The 18,089-nt window shown below is 37.3% G+C and overlaps 1 protein-coding gene across 2 annotated transcripts in view; it reads left to right on the top strand.

Annotated features, from left to right (window-relative positions):
* Positions 1-18,089, top strand: part of LOC120768146 (polyamine-modulated factor 1-binding protein 1) — a 449,193-nt gene that overhangs the window by 115,315 nt on the left and 315,789 nt on the right. For both annotated transcript variants that reach the window (XM_040094707.1, XM_040094706.1), the window contains one exon: positions 1,955-2,098. In XM_040094707.1, coding sequence (XP_039950641.1) covers positions 1,955-2,098 — 144 coding nt within the window. The remainder of the gene's footprint in view (positions 1-1,954; positions 2,099-18,089) is intronic.

The following is an 18,089-nucleotide window of genomic DNA, read 5'->3' as shown; positions in this document are numbered from 1 at the left end:
ATTAACGTTGCTTAATGTGTATTAATTGTGCTCGTTTGTCAGGGCTATAATACTATCTGTCGGAAATGTTAGAAGAGTATAAAAATGCAAATAACCCACTTTATATGGGAGAATCCCGTAAGTAAGCGAAAATGAAAAAAATAAAATATTCAAACTGTACCAAAAAGCAAACGGTAAATTTAGTTAAGAAACAACGTTTAACAACTTTTTTACAATTTAAGTACAGGAAAATTGCGATTATATGACTATGTACATATATGTATATGCATATGTTTAAAAAATATTTGTGAAGAAAGATTAGAAGTCAATAGATGTTCATAGTTTCCATTTTGAGTGTGAATGACTACATGTACAATATAGAGTGATTTTCGAGAGAGGACATAATATTTTGAAATCGAGGGACAACTTCGCTTCCAAATAAGTTTAACGTACACATTTCAAAAATGATCGAAGCTATATCTCCTTCTCCACAACTCTTACGCGGTTATATCCGAGTTAATACCATCGCTCCAGTCTTTTCTTCTTTTCGGAATTTGGCGCCAATTTGAGATAACAAAAGCAGCCAGGTTCTTCTTCACCTGATCTCTGCAACGAAGTAGAGGTCTATAGTAGAGGTCTATAGTAGAGGTCTATCTCTTCCTTTGCTTCCCCCAACAAGTACCATACGTTTTAAGAGCGGTAGGGGGAATTCAATACCTTTGGAATGGTATGAATGAACAAAAATTTTTTTGCAGATTATTAAAGGTGAATATTTTCCGCGTTGTGTCACATAATTTTCAGTTTTTTTAGCATGAAGAACACTTAAAAAATTTCAATTAATTAACAAAAAAATTTATGTAAATATTATTATTTAAACAAAAGGATTATGAAAAAATATTTATAATATAGCGGGAACATTTTTCTTTGACTTCACAAAATTTCATCGATTTATTTCAAGTAGTTTATGAGAAAATAATTTTACAATTTTATCATGCTCTAAATTTCAGCCATCAATAACATTAACAAAAAAATTAATTTTGACGAAATATTTATACCAACTGGTATGCGTCTGGTTCCCTTCCTAATGAACTGCTAATTTTCAAAATAGGAAATTTTTCGAAATTTTCTTGGGCCACTGGACATGGTTTGACCCAGTAGTAAGACAGCACCACCGAGAACTTCATCGTCGCAGCTATTCCACTTTTTTATGTTGAATGTTGCGCTTGGTTTTGTTATGAATGCCCATCATCGTTCGGTCATAACCTAGCAAAGCAGCGATTTTCTGTTGTGATATTAAAAATGCCTTTACCGGTTCGACAAGGTGCGTCCTAACAAAAAAGTCCATTCCATGTATATTAGGGTGTCCGTTATTTCCCAAATTTATTTCAAATTTCAAAGAAACTTTGTAGAACGTTCAATTTCCTACAAAAATAATTCGGTACCGCAGCAATGTATCAATTGGTTTCGCAAAGAAAAAAATAATTGCAAACAGTACCAAAAACCCCATGTTATTTAAATGGGAAATAAATCGTCTTTGCGGCATGGGTTATTATCAATATTAAGAGCTCATATGGGTTTCATAATTTTTTTAGGGCATTTACTAAAAATTTTGAGGGCGCTGCAGACTCAAAAATAAATTTGGGAAATAACGGACACCCTAATGTATATCCTTTCTATCCTTAAGTAGGTAGGTAGGTAGGAGTGAGCCCTATCGGGCTCAATTAGCACTTGATGTGCCATTTTGATACACTCTTCGTAGAACCTCCTGCATCTGCTATTACGTTTCACCTTCTCTCTCAAACCATTTTGAGGTTTCGATGAAACTACTTATGTCCGATATGCTTTTGGTGGAAATCCATTCAAGGTTTGGTGCTGGTTCTTTCATACACTCACAGTTTTAACATAATCCTTAAGATAAAAATAAATTTATTGATAATAATCTGAAACTTAAAGTATTTTAATACTTTACTTATAGTCGGACCAGGAATTTGTCTACGATGAAATTTATGATAGAAATTCTGAGTCTAACCCTTTCTGTCAAGCCATCATAAAAATGAAATACGATTTCGAGGAAAAGGAAAGTAAACTTATGAATAGCTCATCAATCACACACGAACAGGTGAGTAGTTCCCTTACTTAGTTATTGTTTAGTGAAGCTGCGATTTTATATGCAACAGCTGGCGCAATTACAGAAATGTCAAATTTGCAATCAGCACGAACTCGAATAATTCTTCTTCTTCTTTACTGGCCTAGACACCGCTTACGCGATTATAGCCGAGTAAACAACAGCGCGACAGTCGTTTCTTCTTTTCCCTACGTGGCGCCAATTGGAAATTCCAAGCGAAACCAGGTCCTTCTCCACTTGGTCCTTCCAACGGAGTGGAGGTCTTCTTCTTCCTCTGCTTCCCCCGGCGGGTACTGCGTCGAATACTTTCAGAGCTGGAGTGCTTTCGTACATCCGGACAACATGACCTAGCCAGCGTAGCCGCTGTCTTTTAATTCGCTGAACTATGTCAATGTCGTCATATATCTCATACAACTCATCGTTCCATCAAATGCGATATTCGCCGTGGCCAATGCACAAAGGACCAAAAATCTTTCGCAGAACCTTTCTCTCGAAAACTCGTAACGTCGACTCAACGGTTTCTGTCATCGTCTAAGCCTCTGCACCATGTAGCAGGACGGGAATTATGAACGACTTATAGAGTTTGGCGTTTGTTCGTCGAGAGAGGACTTTACTTTTCAATTGCCTACTTAGTCCGAAGTAGCACCTGTTGGCAAGAGCAATCCTGCGTTGGATTTCCAGTCTGACATTGTTGGTGGTGTTAATACTGGTTCCTAAATAGACGAAATTATCTACAACTTCAAAGTTATGACTGTTAACAGTGACGTGAGAGCCAAGTCGCGAGTGCGACGACAGTTTGTTTGATGACAGGAGACATTTCGTCTTGGCCTCGTTCTCTGCCAGATCCATTTTCTGTACTTCCTTGTCCAGCTTGGAGAAAGCAGAACTAACGGCGCATCGGCATACGCCAGCAGCTGAACACTCTTATAAAAGATTGTACCTGCTCGATTAAGTTTCGCAGCTCGAATAATTTTCTCCAGCAGCAGATTGAAGAAGTCGCACGATAGGGAGTCGCCTTGTCTGAAACCTCGTTACGAACGGCTCGGCGAGGTCCTTCTCGATCCTGACGGTGCGTTTGGTGTTGCTCAACGTCAGTTTACACAGCCGTATTAGTTTTTCGGGGATACCAAATTCAGACATCGCGGCATAAAGGCAGCTCCTTTTCGTGCTGTCGAAAGCAGCTTTGAAATCGACGAAGAGGTGGTGTATGTCGATTCACCTTTCACGGGTCTTTTCCAAGATTTGGCGCATGGTGAATATCTGGTCGGTTGTTGATTTGCCAGGTCTAAAGCCACACTTCTCCTGGCGTTGTACGTTCACTGCCATTCAGCAGGCTGGAGAAGTGTTCCCTCCATAATTTAAGTATGCTCTGGGCATCGGTGACTAGATAACCTTTGGGGGTTCTACAAGAGTATGCTCCGGTCTTGAAACCTTCTGTAAGCCGCCGCATTCTTTCGTAGAATTTTCGAGCATTACCCCTGTCGGCCAGTTTATCAAGTTTTTAATACTCACGCATTTTGGCCTCTTTCTTTTTCCGTCTGCAAATGCGTCACGCTTTCCTCTTCAACTCTCGGTATCTATCCCATCTCGCACTTGTTGTGGTCGATCGTAACGTTGCGAGGTAGGCAGTCTGTTTTCTCTCCGCTGCGACACGGCACTCCTCATCGTACCAGCTGTTCTTTTGCATTTCCCGAAAACCAATGGTTTCGGTTGCAGCTGTACGTAAGTAGTTTGAAATGCCGTCCCACAGTTCCCTTATACCGAGTTGTTGCCGAGTGCTCTCAGAGAGCAGGAGTGCAAGCCGAGTAGAAAATCGTTCGGCTGTCTGTTGTGATTGCATTTTCTCGACGTCGAACCTTCCTTGTGTTTGTTGACGTGCGTTTTTTGCTGCACAGAGGCGTGTGCGAATCTTGGGTGCAACAAGATAGTGGTCCGAGTCGATGTTAGGACCTCGGAGCGTACGCACGTCTAGAATACTGGAGACGTGTCTTCCATCTATCACAACATGATCGATCTGGTTGGTGGCTTTTCGATCCGGAGACAGCCAGGTAGCTTCATGTATTTTCTTGTGCTGGAATCTAGTACCACAAATAACCATATTTCGATGTTCGTTGTGGAGGCTGAATTTAGCGACCGATCGGCCAAAGATACCGTTTTTGTCCACCCTGGCGTTAAAGTCGCCCTCAATTCGTAGTCCTTATTTCGTTTGCCATGGTCGTCATCAAAAGGGGGGTCTCTCATCCGAGGCTTGTTGTTCCTTTTCTTTGTTTGCGCTTTTTTACGTGGCGGGTCCCAAACCCAGCGCACAACCCTGCGGAGGGAAAGTTTCGCCTTCTCACTTTAGCTCGCCTTCAAACGGATGTTCTTAGGCTACCCAGAGGATACTTGGTCAAAGATCGGAAGTCGTGAGCTGCTTGAGTCATATGTAAAAGAATCGTTTCTGGCCACTCCAAAGTGAATGGCGATCAGAGAACTTTCCTCACTTGCGTGAACTTCTACACATGACTCCATCCACCAACTCGAACAATTAGACAGCAGAATAACATTGGTAAGTTTTAATTTGCTGGCATTAATCGGTATATATGGAAATATTAGTTTTCGATCTGGAAAAGAGATTCTTAACCATAAATAAAAAGCAGTTTTATTTTCTCCTTTTAACTTAGTAAATTCCTTTGACCGATTTTGGAGGTTTTCAAAGTAGTTCATTGCCGGTTTCGACCAATTTGATAAGAAGTAAGCGAGGTTATGTTATTATGTGAAAGAACACTTTTTCTGTTAATAAAAGAATAGCGGAACAGCCTAAGCAACCGTTAACAATGTTCTTTGTTGATTTGGAGCCCAACGCCAACAATAAGGGAATTTACGAGCTTAAACATTTAAATAATGCTATCATTAAGGATATTCAATGCTATCGATGCCAGGAATTTGGGCATACCAAAACTTGTTGTAAAAAACCGTATAAATGCGTTAAGTGTAATTTAATGCATCCTACTAGTCAATGTACTAAATCCAAAGACACATTACCTATATGTGTACATTGCTTATAAAACCATACAGCAAATTACAAAGGCTGCGCTGTATACCAACAACTCGTTCGAAATAAACCGCTTTCTGCAAGCATTAGAAAAGAGATCAAACATATAGATCAACAAAACTTCCCTAGCTTAGGTAATGGGTTACCTAAATCAAATTACACTAACAATGTGACAAATAACAACACTGAGCAGACTTATGCTATTGTATTAAAAGGTAATGTTACAGATAAACAAAATGAGGAAAATGAACAAACTACGATGAAAAACATTGAAGAGCTACTATCAAAACAAATGGAATTAACAAACACTCTACTTAACATGATGTCTCTACTTATTAATAAGTTATGCAAATGAACTTAAGATTAGCAATATGGAATGCCAACGGCTTATCCCGTCACGCTCAAGAAATTGAAATATTTTTAAATGAGAATTATATTGACATTATGCTAGTGTCAGAAACACATTTCACAAATAAAACGTTTTTACGAATTAAAAATTATGATATAGTCACTTCTAATCATCCCAGTAACAGGGCTCATGCTGGTTGTACTGTTTTAATTAAAACTTCTATCAATTATGTTGCTCTTGAACCAATTCAAACACCTTCAATACAAGCTGCTGGAATAAAAGTTAAAACCAACAATAATGATGTATATATTTATGCTTTGTACTCGCCACCAAGACACAATATATCAGCTTCTGAGTACGAAAGCTCCTTTAGTGGTCTCGGTCCAAGATTTTTTGTAGGAGGAGATTACAATGCTAAGCATCCCTGGTGGGGCTCACGTATTCTAAACCCAAAGGGTAGAGAGCTTTACAAATGCATTATAAAGAATAATTTAAAAACTCTGTCAAGTGGTGAGCCAACCTATTGGCCAAGTGATCCATTGAAAATTCCTGACCTCTTAGATTTTGCTGTATATAAAGGTATCCCAACTCAGCTTTTAGATGCGGTTAGCTCAGAAGAATTAAGCTCTGATCACTCGCCAATTATTGTCAGCTACAACACATTAATCAATGTTAAACCACGAAAATATTCTGCTTTAAGCAACAAAAGTAATATTTGCATATTTCAAAACTGGTTAACTCAAAATATAGTACTTAACACCTCTATTAAAACTTCAGCTGAACTGGATGATACAGTTGAAGGTTTTACAAACTTAATTTATGAAGCTGCTTTTGCTGCTACTCCCCAAAAGAGGAATGAATTCTCGCCTCACAACTCATTTCATGTGTCTACAGAAATTAGAGCATTAATACAGAATAAAAGACGTTTAAGGAAAAAATTGCAAACCAGCAGAAATCCTACTGACAAAACTATTCTAAACAAAGCCACAAAGGACCTGAAAGAAAAATTAGCTGATTTCAAAAATAAATCGATATCCGAATATAATGCGAGTTTAGACCATAGATATGGAATGCTACAAAATACATAAAACGGCCTAAAAAAGAAATGTACCTATCAAAGACAGTAACAACGTTTGGTGTAGAACAGATAAAAGTAAAGCAAATGCATTTAGTAAATACCTTGAAACAACTTTCTCTCCTTTTGATAACAGTGGAGGAACAATGATGCTGAAATATTAGAATTCCTTGACATAGCATGTCAAATGTCTTTACCACTGAAGCATATTACACCCGCTGAAATACGTACTGAAATAGAGAAATTGTCTAACAAGAAAGCCCCAGGATATGACAAAATTGATGCCAAAGTAGCTAAATGCTTACCTAAAAAAGGAATTATGTTGCTAACACTTATATTTAATTCTATTTTAAGGCTTAACCATTTCCCTACCCAGTAGAAATGTGCTGAAATTGTGATGGTGCCTAAACCAGCTAAATCTGAGAACGAAATCACTTCATATAGACCAATCAGTTTGTTGTCTTTATTCTCCAAAATATTTGAAAAAATATTTTTGCGCAGATTATTGCCAATACTAAAAGAGAATAAGGTGATACCTGAACACCAATTTGGGTTTCGTCGATATCATGGTACTCCCGAACAATGCCATCGTGTAATTAATCACATTATTGATGCTTTAGAACGTAAAGAATATTGTTCAGCTGCGTTTTTAGACATACAACAAGCATTTGATAAAGTTTGGCATCATGGTCTACTATACAAATTAAAAAAAGTATTCTCCTCTCAAGTATATCTAATTCTCAAGTCCTATTTAACAAGCAGGTCGTTTTATGTAAAGATAAATGACGATACGTCTGACATAAAATACATTAATGCAGGAGTACCACAGGGAAGGGTTCTTGGCCCTGTACTATACACCATCTTTACATCTGACATTCCAGAAACTGAAAATGTATTAATTGCTACTTATGCTGATGACACTGCTCTATTGTCGTCAAGCCAGTCGCCAATTGAAGCAACTAATTTAGTGCAAAGAGAATTGAACAAGATTCAGACTTGGTTAGATTGCTGGAAAATGAAAGCAAACGTGAGTAAATCCGTACACGTTTTATTTACATTAAGGCGAAGCGACTGCCCTCCTTTGCTTTTAAATGGTAATACTATTCCTAAAAGTGATTGCGTTAAATACCTCGGCATGCACTTGGACAAACGATTAACTTGGAAACAGCACATACAAGTCAAAAATAAACAATTAAAATAAAAACCAAACAACTTTATTGGCTACTTGGGCATACATCGCAGTTATATCTTGAAAATAAATTACTATTATATAAATCTATACTAAAACCTATATGGACATACGGTGTGCAACTTTGGGGCACTGCTTGTAATTCAAATATTGAAATTCTACAAAGATACCAATCGAAAACTCTAAGATTAATTACAAACGCGCCTTGGTTCATAACAAATAAAGCCATTCATTCAGATCTGAATGTACCTTTTGTTAAAAATGAAATTAAAAGATTTAGTTCAGCATATTTGCACAGGATAAGTTATCATGACAATCCATTGGCAGGCATGTTATTAAATGATAGTAATGAAACTATTAGACTTAAAAGACAACATGTTCTAGATCTCCCATTTAGGAATTAAGTAAATGTTTAATTATATATGTTACTACGAAATTAAATGTATAATTAAAATTTTTATAAATTTTTTTTGTATTTAGAACATATTGTTATATTGTATATTATTTTTGATCTCATGGGAGACCAAAAATATAAGTCAAATTATGGTTTTGTTATCAAATTTGCTTATTATTTACTGAAATAGATTGCAAATAAAATGTATTTAACAAAAAAAAAAAACAGCCTAATATATCAACAAAATATAACCTTTAAGTTGGTTTGCACTTCTCCAGATATGGGACACATTTTTAATCGCAGAAAACGACTTCGGCTTCTTCGGGTCAGATGTGCTGATGCGACCCAGTGGATTACTGTTACATTAAATGAAACTAAAGAGTCCTTGGATGTTATGTAGGGACGCGATTATTCATCGATGACAACCACCAAAATGTGGCGAAAGGGGGTTTCAAGTCGCTTTTGTACAGAATGTACTTTTTTGTTCACCTAACCCCTTTCGTGATAAAGTGTAAAAATGGATGAAATCAAATAATAACCATGTTCACCAATTATTTTAGAAACCTAAAAATCCGCCTACTATTTCTAGACTATGTTTCTGGCTTCAGCAATTACTCTTTGAATTTGTTGCTTGTGTCGATACTGTCAACTGCGTTTGTAACGGGATATTTACAATGTTTAAAAAAACTTTGTTTTCACTAGATCCTGCGTTACAAACTCTGAAACACAGAAGAAGTCTAAGTCGCTGTACCACGTCCACCTGTATTACTACTACTCTCTCGCTAGAGATATCCCAAATTACCTTGCTGTTTCTCGAATTGAGGCCTCTTACCTCTCCTATAGACCTATGGTTCTTGGATCAAAAGGATGCCCAACCTAGAGTTGAACCTCCTCGCGATGACAGCCGAGGCTGCCGTCGCGTGGTGCAGGTTTACCTGGGCAACTACTATTCCGGCGCTAGAGTTCCCAGGATTGCACTATGGTTCCTAGGACCACATTTTCTGGCCAAAATTCAAATAACTGTAATATAGTTTTGAAATTTTGCATATATATAGTAAATAGGGTTTATTGAAAGAATGGGAGTGTTTAAAAAGCCGCCACGCGCATCTATCTAATATACTGTGACTCAAACAAATGTCCCCGTGGGGAATATTTTGCCATAGCAAGAATACTTTTCCTTTCAACACAAATAGCGCAAATCAACGTTAAACATTCTGCACAAAATTTCATAAAATTCGATGAGTTTTCCCAAAATTTTGAACTTTGTATTTAGAGCTTTAAAACAAATTGCGAGTACGCAGCCCAATGAATTTTGGTATAAGGAAGTACACGTTTTCATCGGCTCAGACTGCGCAATGATTTTAACAATATTTTTGAAAACTTTTTTCGTATAACGTATAAATTTTTTTAAATTTTCGTTGATTTGTAATAATTATCGTATATTCTCTTGGAAACTTTCAACTACAAAAACAATTTTCGTTATACGAAAAATATTCTCTAAAACTGTTGAAAATTTTACAAAATAGGTTTGAAATTTAAATAATTTCTGATTTTTATTGGGTGACATTTTTATAATATTTGTATGTATGTTTAAACTTATTACCGTTAGTAGTAAATAATAAAATATTTTTTAGTTAACATATAAGAAGCTAACACCAGCGTAGTAACATACATATGTACATAAATATTAAATTGAATCATTTTCTAATTCTAAATTATTTAATAGCTCTTCGTATCCACAGTTAAGGCCCAAATTACCTTCGTCGTTCTCATCATTTTCATCAACGTCATTTGCAGAAAATGTATCAGCGTCACCATCCGCAGAGCTTAATAAAGCAATAACTTCTTTAGGAAGTTGCATTCGTTTTTGTTTTTTTATGCGTTTGTCGAGGCTAATGTTAGAAATTAAAGGATCTGATGTGTCAAGAGCTCTATTAATCACATCAGTTAGATTGCTAATTCGGCTGTTTTCCGAGCATGATGTACCCTATCCAATTTACAAATTTTATTTCGCGATTCTGAGGCTTCTTCACCAAAATAACCAATTGGAAGTACCATGTTTTCAATGATCTTTTTGGAGTGAACTAAGACTTTGTGCACAGTTGCTGCCATCGGGCACCAGTGATATTTTTGCATTATAAGTTCGGCGGTCCGAAAGCAGAATAATTCAAACTTTGCTAAGTTTAATGGAAGTTGGCAAGATAAACATATTAATATTATCTTTAAATTGTATATAAGTTCCTTGTTTACGCGAAGTATTTCCGTCGTTTGTATTGCCAAATCCCCCAATTTTTGGTTTATCTACATGTAAACCGAGACGTGTCCAAAAACAAACATTGAATATTCTCTTTTTCTTCTGCGACGATGTGTTTATCTGATTCGTTACGTATTTGCCACTTTTTTAATTTTTTTTTATAACTTAAATGAAGTACAAACTCAAAAAACCGTATCCAACAATGTAGAGGAGAAATTCCGTACTTTAAATTACTTGATTTCGGTTTAAATTTCTCTGCTTTAAGATTTGTTTTATTTAAAAAATCCTTAGGAGTAGCACCGCATATAGGACAACATTGAGTTGCTTTTGTTCCGGTTAACGCATTTAACACTTTTCCATCAATTGCCGTCAAATACAACCTATAATTTATTTCAATTGTTTTCTCATCGTCAATTTTTATTTTAAAGACCTCTAATTTGTCCAGTTCCGCTTTAATATCGTTGTTTTCTTTAGTTATTGTTTCTTTAGTTTCTTTAATATACTCAAGTTTTAAAGGACGACAAAATCGTATAGACTGTGGTGTCCGATTGTACCACAAAATTGTGCCGTTTTCGTCACTCATACGTAATGGAGTAATTGTAGTGGCAAGAAGCGATGAATCAATTTGATGTGATGCAATTGAATATTTCTGCTTGAAATTAGAATGACCTGTACTGCTGTCAAATCCATAGTTTACAATTAACTCCACTTTCAAAAAGGTTTCTTACCTATCCTCCATTACCGCGACCATAACATCTCTTTGTAGTATAAGCCTCTCTGCTGTGTGTTCAAGCAATCTTTTCAAAGGAACTTTTGCCAAATTTTCGTTAACTACTATTTCCTTCGGTCTGCATGCACATTTCTTATTTAATACTTCTTTGTAAGAAGGAAAGATATCACAATTTCGGCGAAGACTTTCTTCTCGAATATTTATATATTATTGTTTGGTAAAGCTATTTTCCAACAAGAAAGCCAACCCCTCTTCAGCAGACATGCGAATTGGGCATTTCTCGTCGGTTTTATTTTCTACTATGTAGTTTTCTTATTTAAGACATTTCATTTGAGTTGTTTAAAGTCCTTTTTAAAGTTACAGCCAAATGCATTTGACCTCTTTTACGGGCAGCCGTAGACGCAGCGGACACCATTAAGTCAATATTTTCGCCTTGCTGTTTCGATAATTCCGCAGCTTCTTTTCTTTGCGTTCTTGCAGATTTTTCATTAAATGTAAGGGATTTACGGCCTACTTTTGATGTGCTTGGTATAGAATATGACAACTCCGGTTTCATTATTTCGGTTTTTGTTAAAAGCCAGTTTGCATTTTGTTTCAAAAATACATCTACACGCCGATGATTTTTTCCCCATCTGTCATTAATATATTTACATATAATTCTATTTTTTCCTTTAAATAGACAGCGTATTCATCGGAAACGTCAATTGCAATAACGTTTTCTAACAAAAAATCAAAAACTGCTGTCTGTCTAAGGCACGTGTTTGCCTCCTCCTTCCATACTTCAAACAAATCAGCAAATCGCACGGAGTAGTGGTCTAAGAAAAATGTGAATTATTCAAAAATCGCAAAAAAGAGCAAAATAATTTTTTGCACACAAACTCCAAATTGAGTTATTTATACAATCACAAAGTACCAAGACTACCAACTGCTACCAATTTTTTTAAGCCCTACGTAAAGTTGAAAAATATTACTTAAGCCAAAGTTAATATTTAAATAAATTTTTTTCAAACTTAACAACAGTTGAATGTATTAATATTCGAGAAACAAAATATAATTACCTTTATTGTTAGTTTTCATTTTTTTCTTTTAGTTAATTTTAATTTGTTTATAAAATATTCAGTTTTGAGTTTCAGCCAAATTTCACCACTTGTATAAGCAAATAGGCAAAGTTACAATTTAACTGCTGACCACATAACGATAAACCGATTAAAGGAAAAACAAAATATGCGATTAACTCATGCGAAGCATCAGCTTAGTGATGGTAAAAAAACAGACGAAAAATCGGAACTTTTAAAAATCGATTTTGGCCAGAAAATGTGTTCCTAGGAACCATAGTGGGTTGGCTCGATCAATCTGCTCAGCTGAGTTGAAGCCGGAGTGAATCGGTACCACGGCCACCTGTATTACTGGTTCCTGGCTTTCCTTAGGCACTGCTTTGGGCCTCCAGGGCCTCATAACCACCTTATTGAATCGGAAGTTCAGCCGGAATCCCTTCTACCGGATAAATTTGTAAGATTCATCGTCAACCGTAATATTCAGTTTCCATCCAGCTCGCTCCACACTGCTCGCGAACACCTTCCACGCCGAGGTTCTTAAACCCTGGTTTTTGGCTAAGCCAAGCGCGAAATTGTAAGGTTTGCCTGCGCTTCGAGAAAGAAATTCCGTCATTCTGTGCAGTGGCGGTATCTCGTCAACTCCCATTACAAACCTTATGGCGAAAATGTCGGTCAATGTATGAGTTATGTTTTTATAGAATTGCTTGAACTCCGATCCTCTGGTTGACATTTTGCATCTGAAAGTATTTCCATGGCTTTAGTACTGGCATGTTCCAAGAATTTGAAATGTTCGGCTACAAACGAACTTGGGGTTTTCTAACCCCAACTTCTACTTACTTTGGTTTTAAAACTTTTTTTTTGTTGTTGATTAAATTTCACTTTCATATAGCGCAACTTTTAGCTGCGGCAAGGTAACATATCCATATCGTTCAATACTTTGCCTAGTCCTGATATCATTAATCAGGCAGGTTCTGGAATCCGAGTGAAAGTGGCAAGTAAAAAATGAAAACAAAAACGTGTGAATTTGGTATTAGTGTTGAAAAAACGCGAAATTTGTTCATTTCGCTCCCGTTTTTATACTGTCATAAGAGTGAGTTCAAGTTTTAAAAGTATTAGAAAAATAAAATACATTGAAAAATTATGAACAAGTAAGAAAGCACTAAGTTCGCATGTAACCGAACTTTTTAATTAGATAAGTAACTATATTTTACTTCCCGACATTGAAAGTTATATAAAAATCATCCTCAAGTAAGATATACAAGGTGCGTTCAAAGTAAACAGGACTTAAAAAAAAAACAGAATCATATTGCACCTTACGCATTGTCTGCGTAGTGTGTTGCGATTTACATCCCACATCAAAATGTACCCTTAAGAAAGAGGATTTAAATAAGAAATGTAGTAATTGTGGAAAATCACAATGCAAACTATAGGGATTACCCTGTATATAAAGACTTAAAAACGTAATTTTCTGTTGGAATTCAAGCACGTCGTAACCAAATGATAAATATTCCTCCTAGCGAAAATATTGAAATCTCTGTCTATGTTTCAAAACCGGGAACTATTAAAAATAATGCTACAAAGGGAAAGGCAACACTGGATAAATGCAATTGCCCCAAAACCAACCAAATGGAAGCGTTGAAACTATGATTTTCAACCTTACACAATGTATGTCTACAATGCAAAATAGGATTCAAGAGATAACCAAATCACAAAACCAAATTTCGCTAACTTTTTTAAGTAAAAAATACTGAACATTTGTATATGGAATGCTAGCGGTGCTAAAACATAAATTGGAACTTATTTCTTTATGGAAATAATAAACATGTTATGCTTTTGTCAGAAACTCATCTTACGAATAAAAACAATTTCTTTATACCAGCATTTAGAACCTATGTATGTTACAAATCACCCAGATGGAAAGGCACATTGTAGAACAGCAGTGTTGGTTAGAAAACAATTAAATCACCACTCATTAGAATCTCATGCCTATAGATAAATCGCTCATAACAGCTGATACATGTACTGATTTATCTTCTTCTCTTCCTCACTCTCCTGTACTAATAATCCAAAAGTAGGTCTAACATCTTAGAAAACGAATTGGCTAAAATATAAAAAAGAACTTAGTAGCCACATTAATGTTGAGTACAAAATAAATACAGGGAGAGATATTGACGAAAGCATAAGAGAATTCAATATTATAATAACTAGCGCAGCTATCTTAGCAACACCAAACAAAAACTTTTAGCCGCTTGGTCCAAGAAAAATCATTAATAGAGTAATAGAAAAGTTTGTAAATGAAAAAAGGCGTACAAGACGTGAATGGCAGATAAATCGATCCCCTTCCACTCAGCTTCAATTGAAATCTGAACGTGAGGAAGAATTGAACACCGAAATGTATATAAAGAAGCTGTGTACAAATTCAAACACGCAAAATTCTCTTTGCAAAGCCCAAAAGTCCATGAAGCCACCAATTGACTCCAACTTGCCTATACGAGACTTGGGTGGAAATTGTGCTCGAAGTAACGAGGAAATGGCTAATTGTTTTGCAAATCACCTAGAAAAAGCATTTTAACCTAACTTGCCAAAGAACAACTTTAAACTGCCAATCTTACCCAACATAGCTATAGAGTCGTTTGAGTCTTTCAAATGCTAATTGAGTTACCAATTATTGCTGTAGTGGTGCTTTCTTTGCTTTTAAATGTGTGGGATGCCCACAGTAATAAATACTTGATTTATTTAAATGTAAAAACTGATACAATAGGTTTATAGACAAAAATGGTAGGGTGTGCTTGCAGCCGTAATGATGCGCTAAGAAGAAAGAAAGATAGTAGTCCGTCAAGCTGACAGCTTATCCAGTTTTCGAGTTGCCATACCTATAATTTTTGCAGAGTTGCATTTGGGATTGCCACATCACTCCTCCCTATGCGGAAAAAATTTCATAAACGTACTCGAGGACCAGATTTTGTTTGTTACTCTTTATGTTGAATTGTTTGATTTGACGGGGTTTGGTAATCCTCGGCGACGAAAGCTGATTTTAACCGGTCGATGGAAATGTTTACGTCCTTTCCTCGGATTTTGACTTTGAAGAATTTGTCGCTACGTTCGACTACGGGAAATAGTCCCTCGTATGGTGGTTGGAGAGGTGGACGAATTGAGTCGTTGCGTATCAAAACTGATGGTGTTGAATGCAAGTTCTTTTCCACAATGGTATGACTGCAGCGAATGCTTTTTCGACGAACTCGCATTTGTTGGCATTGCGCGTATGTTTTTCGGAAAACAATTGACCATGTAATCGAAGAGTATTTTCATAAACAATTTCTGTGGGTGTCGTTCTTAAATCATCTCTCCATGAGGAACGAAAAGTTGTGTGTCATGTAGCATTTTATGGCTGCTTTTAATGATCTATGCCATCGCTCGACAATCCCGTTTGACGCGGGTGATACGCAGTGGTACGTAAGTGCTTGATGCCTAAAAGTCTAGGAAGTTCTCGGAATAGTGTAGCTTCAAATTATCTACCTTGATCCGTTGTTGCTCTACTCGTTACTCCAAATCTAGCGATGCAGTATGTATAGAAATTGAAAGCAATGGTCTCTGTCGTCATGCCTTCGAGCGGAAGTGCCTCCAACCATCGGCAATAACGATCGACTATTGTCCAACAGTATCGATAACCCTTGCAAGGTGGTAATGGTCCGATGGATGCACTGCCTGGACCATTAGCGGTAATCTATTCGGAGATTCCGCTACACTAATTTTTCTGCGATCAATTTTGTTGTTTTAGCGGAGCCGGTGTGTGCCATGTTATGTATAGAGTTTTACGAAACGAAGGAGTTAAATATGCTCGCACCTGGCTGGTACTTACAATACAAAATATATCTATATCGGTGCCTGGAATCGTAAAAGATTTAATTAATAGGCTGGAAGTCTTAGAGCTCAGAGTCAGACTTTTGACTCTCCGCCAGGTTAGTGAAGTCGGTGGTGGTTGAAGTATGTCTGGCGTCAATACGTGACAATACGTGACATTGCATCAGCCACTATGTTTTCTTATCCGAGGATGTATCGAATGTCTGTTGTAAATTGTGCGATAAGTTCAAAATGACACAGATGCCTTTTCAAGCTTTTGCTGGAGCATATGCTGCAATGGCTTGTGGTCAATGATCAATCTCTTCCTTCTAGTTGAAAGTATTTGACTGCTTTGTATGCCGTTAACAGTTCACGATCGTAAGTGCTGTATCTTGTTTGTGTTTCGGTAAGGCCTTCGGAATAAAAGCCTAGTGGTTGCCATTAGTCGTTGTCGTGTTGTTGTAGCACAGCTCCTACCTCAGCTCCAGATGCATCCACCGTCAAACTGAGTTGCGCCCTGGGTTTTGGGTAAGCGAGTAAAATTGCTTTCTATAAGTCATTTTTGCATTGTTGAAATACCTCCTTTGCTTCAATTGTCTAATCAACTGGCGAAGTGTCGTTTTTCTTTTTACCTTTTATAAGGTTGAATAATGTCATTTGCCTTTTTGCGGCGCAAGGCAAGAATCTGCAAAAAAAGTTTACCATTCCGAGAAAACATCACAAATCACATGCTCTCGAAGGTAGGTTGAAATTTTGAATTGCCCGTACTCGTTCTTCTGGGGGTTAGATTCCACTGTTGTTTATTTTGAATCCTAAAAATTGAACTTGCAGCTGACCTAGTATACATTTTGAACGGTTGATAACAAGGCCGTACTCGCTTAGCTTTTTAAATACTAATTTAGATGATGACGATGTTGATTCATATCCTTCGAAGATATCAAAATGTCATTGAGATACGGCCAGGCGAAGTCGTATTCACGGAATATATGATCCATGGATCTTTGAAACGTTTGACTGGCATTCCTTAAACCAAAGCACATTAGCCGGAATTCAAACATGCCGAATGGCGTTGTGATTGCTGTCTTTGGTATGTCGTTTGGCTCCACAGGAATCTGGTGGTAAGCCCGACGCAAATCAAGTGCATCAAGTGCAACCGTGCAGGAAATGAGTGAAATCGTGTAGGTGTAGCAGGGGGTACCTGTGAGGCTTGGTGACGACGTTTAGTCGCCTGAAATCCCCACATGGCCTCCACTCGCCGTTTTTCTTCTTTGTCATGTGCAGCGGGCGTGCCCATGGGCTGCTCGTTAGACGACAGATGCCTGCGTTCAGCAAGAGTTGTAAATCGGTTTTTGCGGCTTTTAATTTCTCGAGAGATAAGCGTCTTGGTTTAGAGAAAACTGGTGGTCCTTTGGTGATGATAAGTTGCGTTACAAAGAGTTGTGGTTTTTTTACTGAAAACTTTTCCATCGTGATATCTTTGAATTCCCTCGTCGACCGCCATTGACGACAACCTAATTAGTTTAACTTCTTGCGCAGGCCCTACATTTTTTAGCATCGTTACCAAATATGTGGTGTTACCAGCAGAAGCCATTCGAGCGATTCGATTCGTTGTTTTGCATACTAGAACGTGATGGAGCACGGTTTCTGCTGCGACTTCTAGACCGACGATTTATATTAGCCTTTATTGAAGCTATCTCTTTCGTGCTTTCGGCTAACTGCTGATCGATGCTGGATTGATTGCGTATTGCTGTGTTTGAAGTTTCGACCACGTGTACGCGTGGGGTGTCGCTAATCTCACATATTTTGTGCGCGAGCAGGGCAACTTTGTCGAGCGGTTTGTTGCTGATGGAAATGATTAGTCGCATGTTGGAAGGTAACCGACTCATCCAAATGGACTTTAATATGTTATCGTTAATCTCGCTGCTGGCTAAACTTCGCATTTCGCGCAAGAGCTGCGGTGGACGCATTTCACCAAGCTCTTGTTCTGGCAGTAACTTTTTTACGCGTTTGCGCGTGGTATACAAATCACTGTTCGATGGATTGAGATTGATGTCGCTTATTTGGG

Source organism: Bactrocera tryoni, chromosome 2 (genome assembly GCF_016617805.1).
Source record: "Bactrocera tryoni isolate S06 chromosome 2, CSIRO_BtryS06_freeze2, whole genome shotgun sequence".
In the NCBI taxonomy this organism is placed as follows: domain Eukaryota; kingdom Metazoa; phylum Arthropoda; class Insecta; order Diptera; family Tephritidae; genus Bactrocera; species Bactrocera tryoni.
Note: the sequence above shows the minus strand (reverse complement) of the source record. Positions and strands in the feature narration are given on the sequence as shown.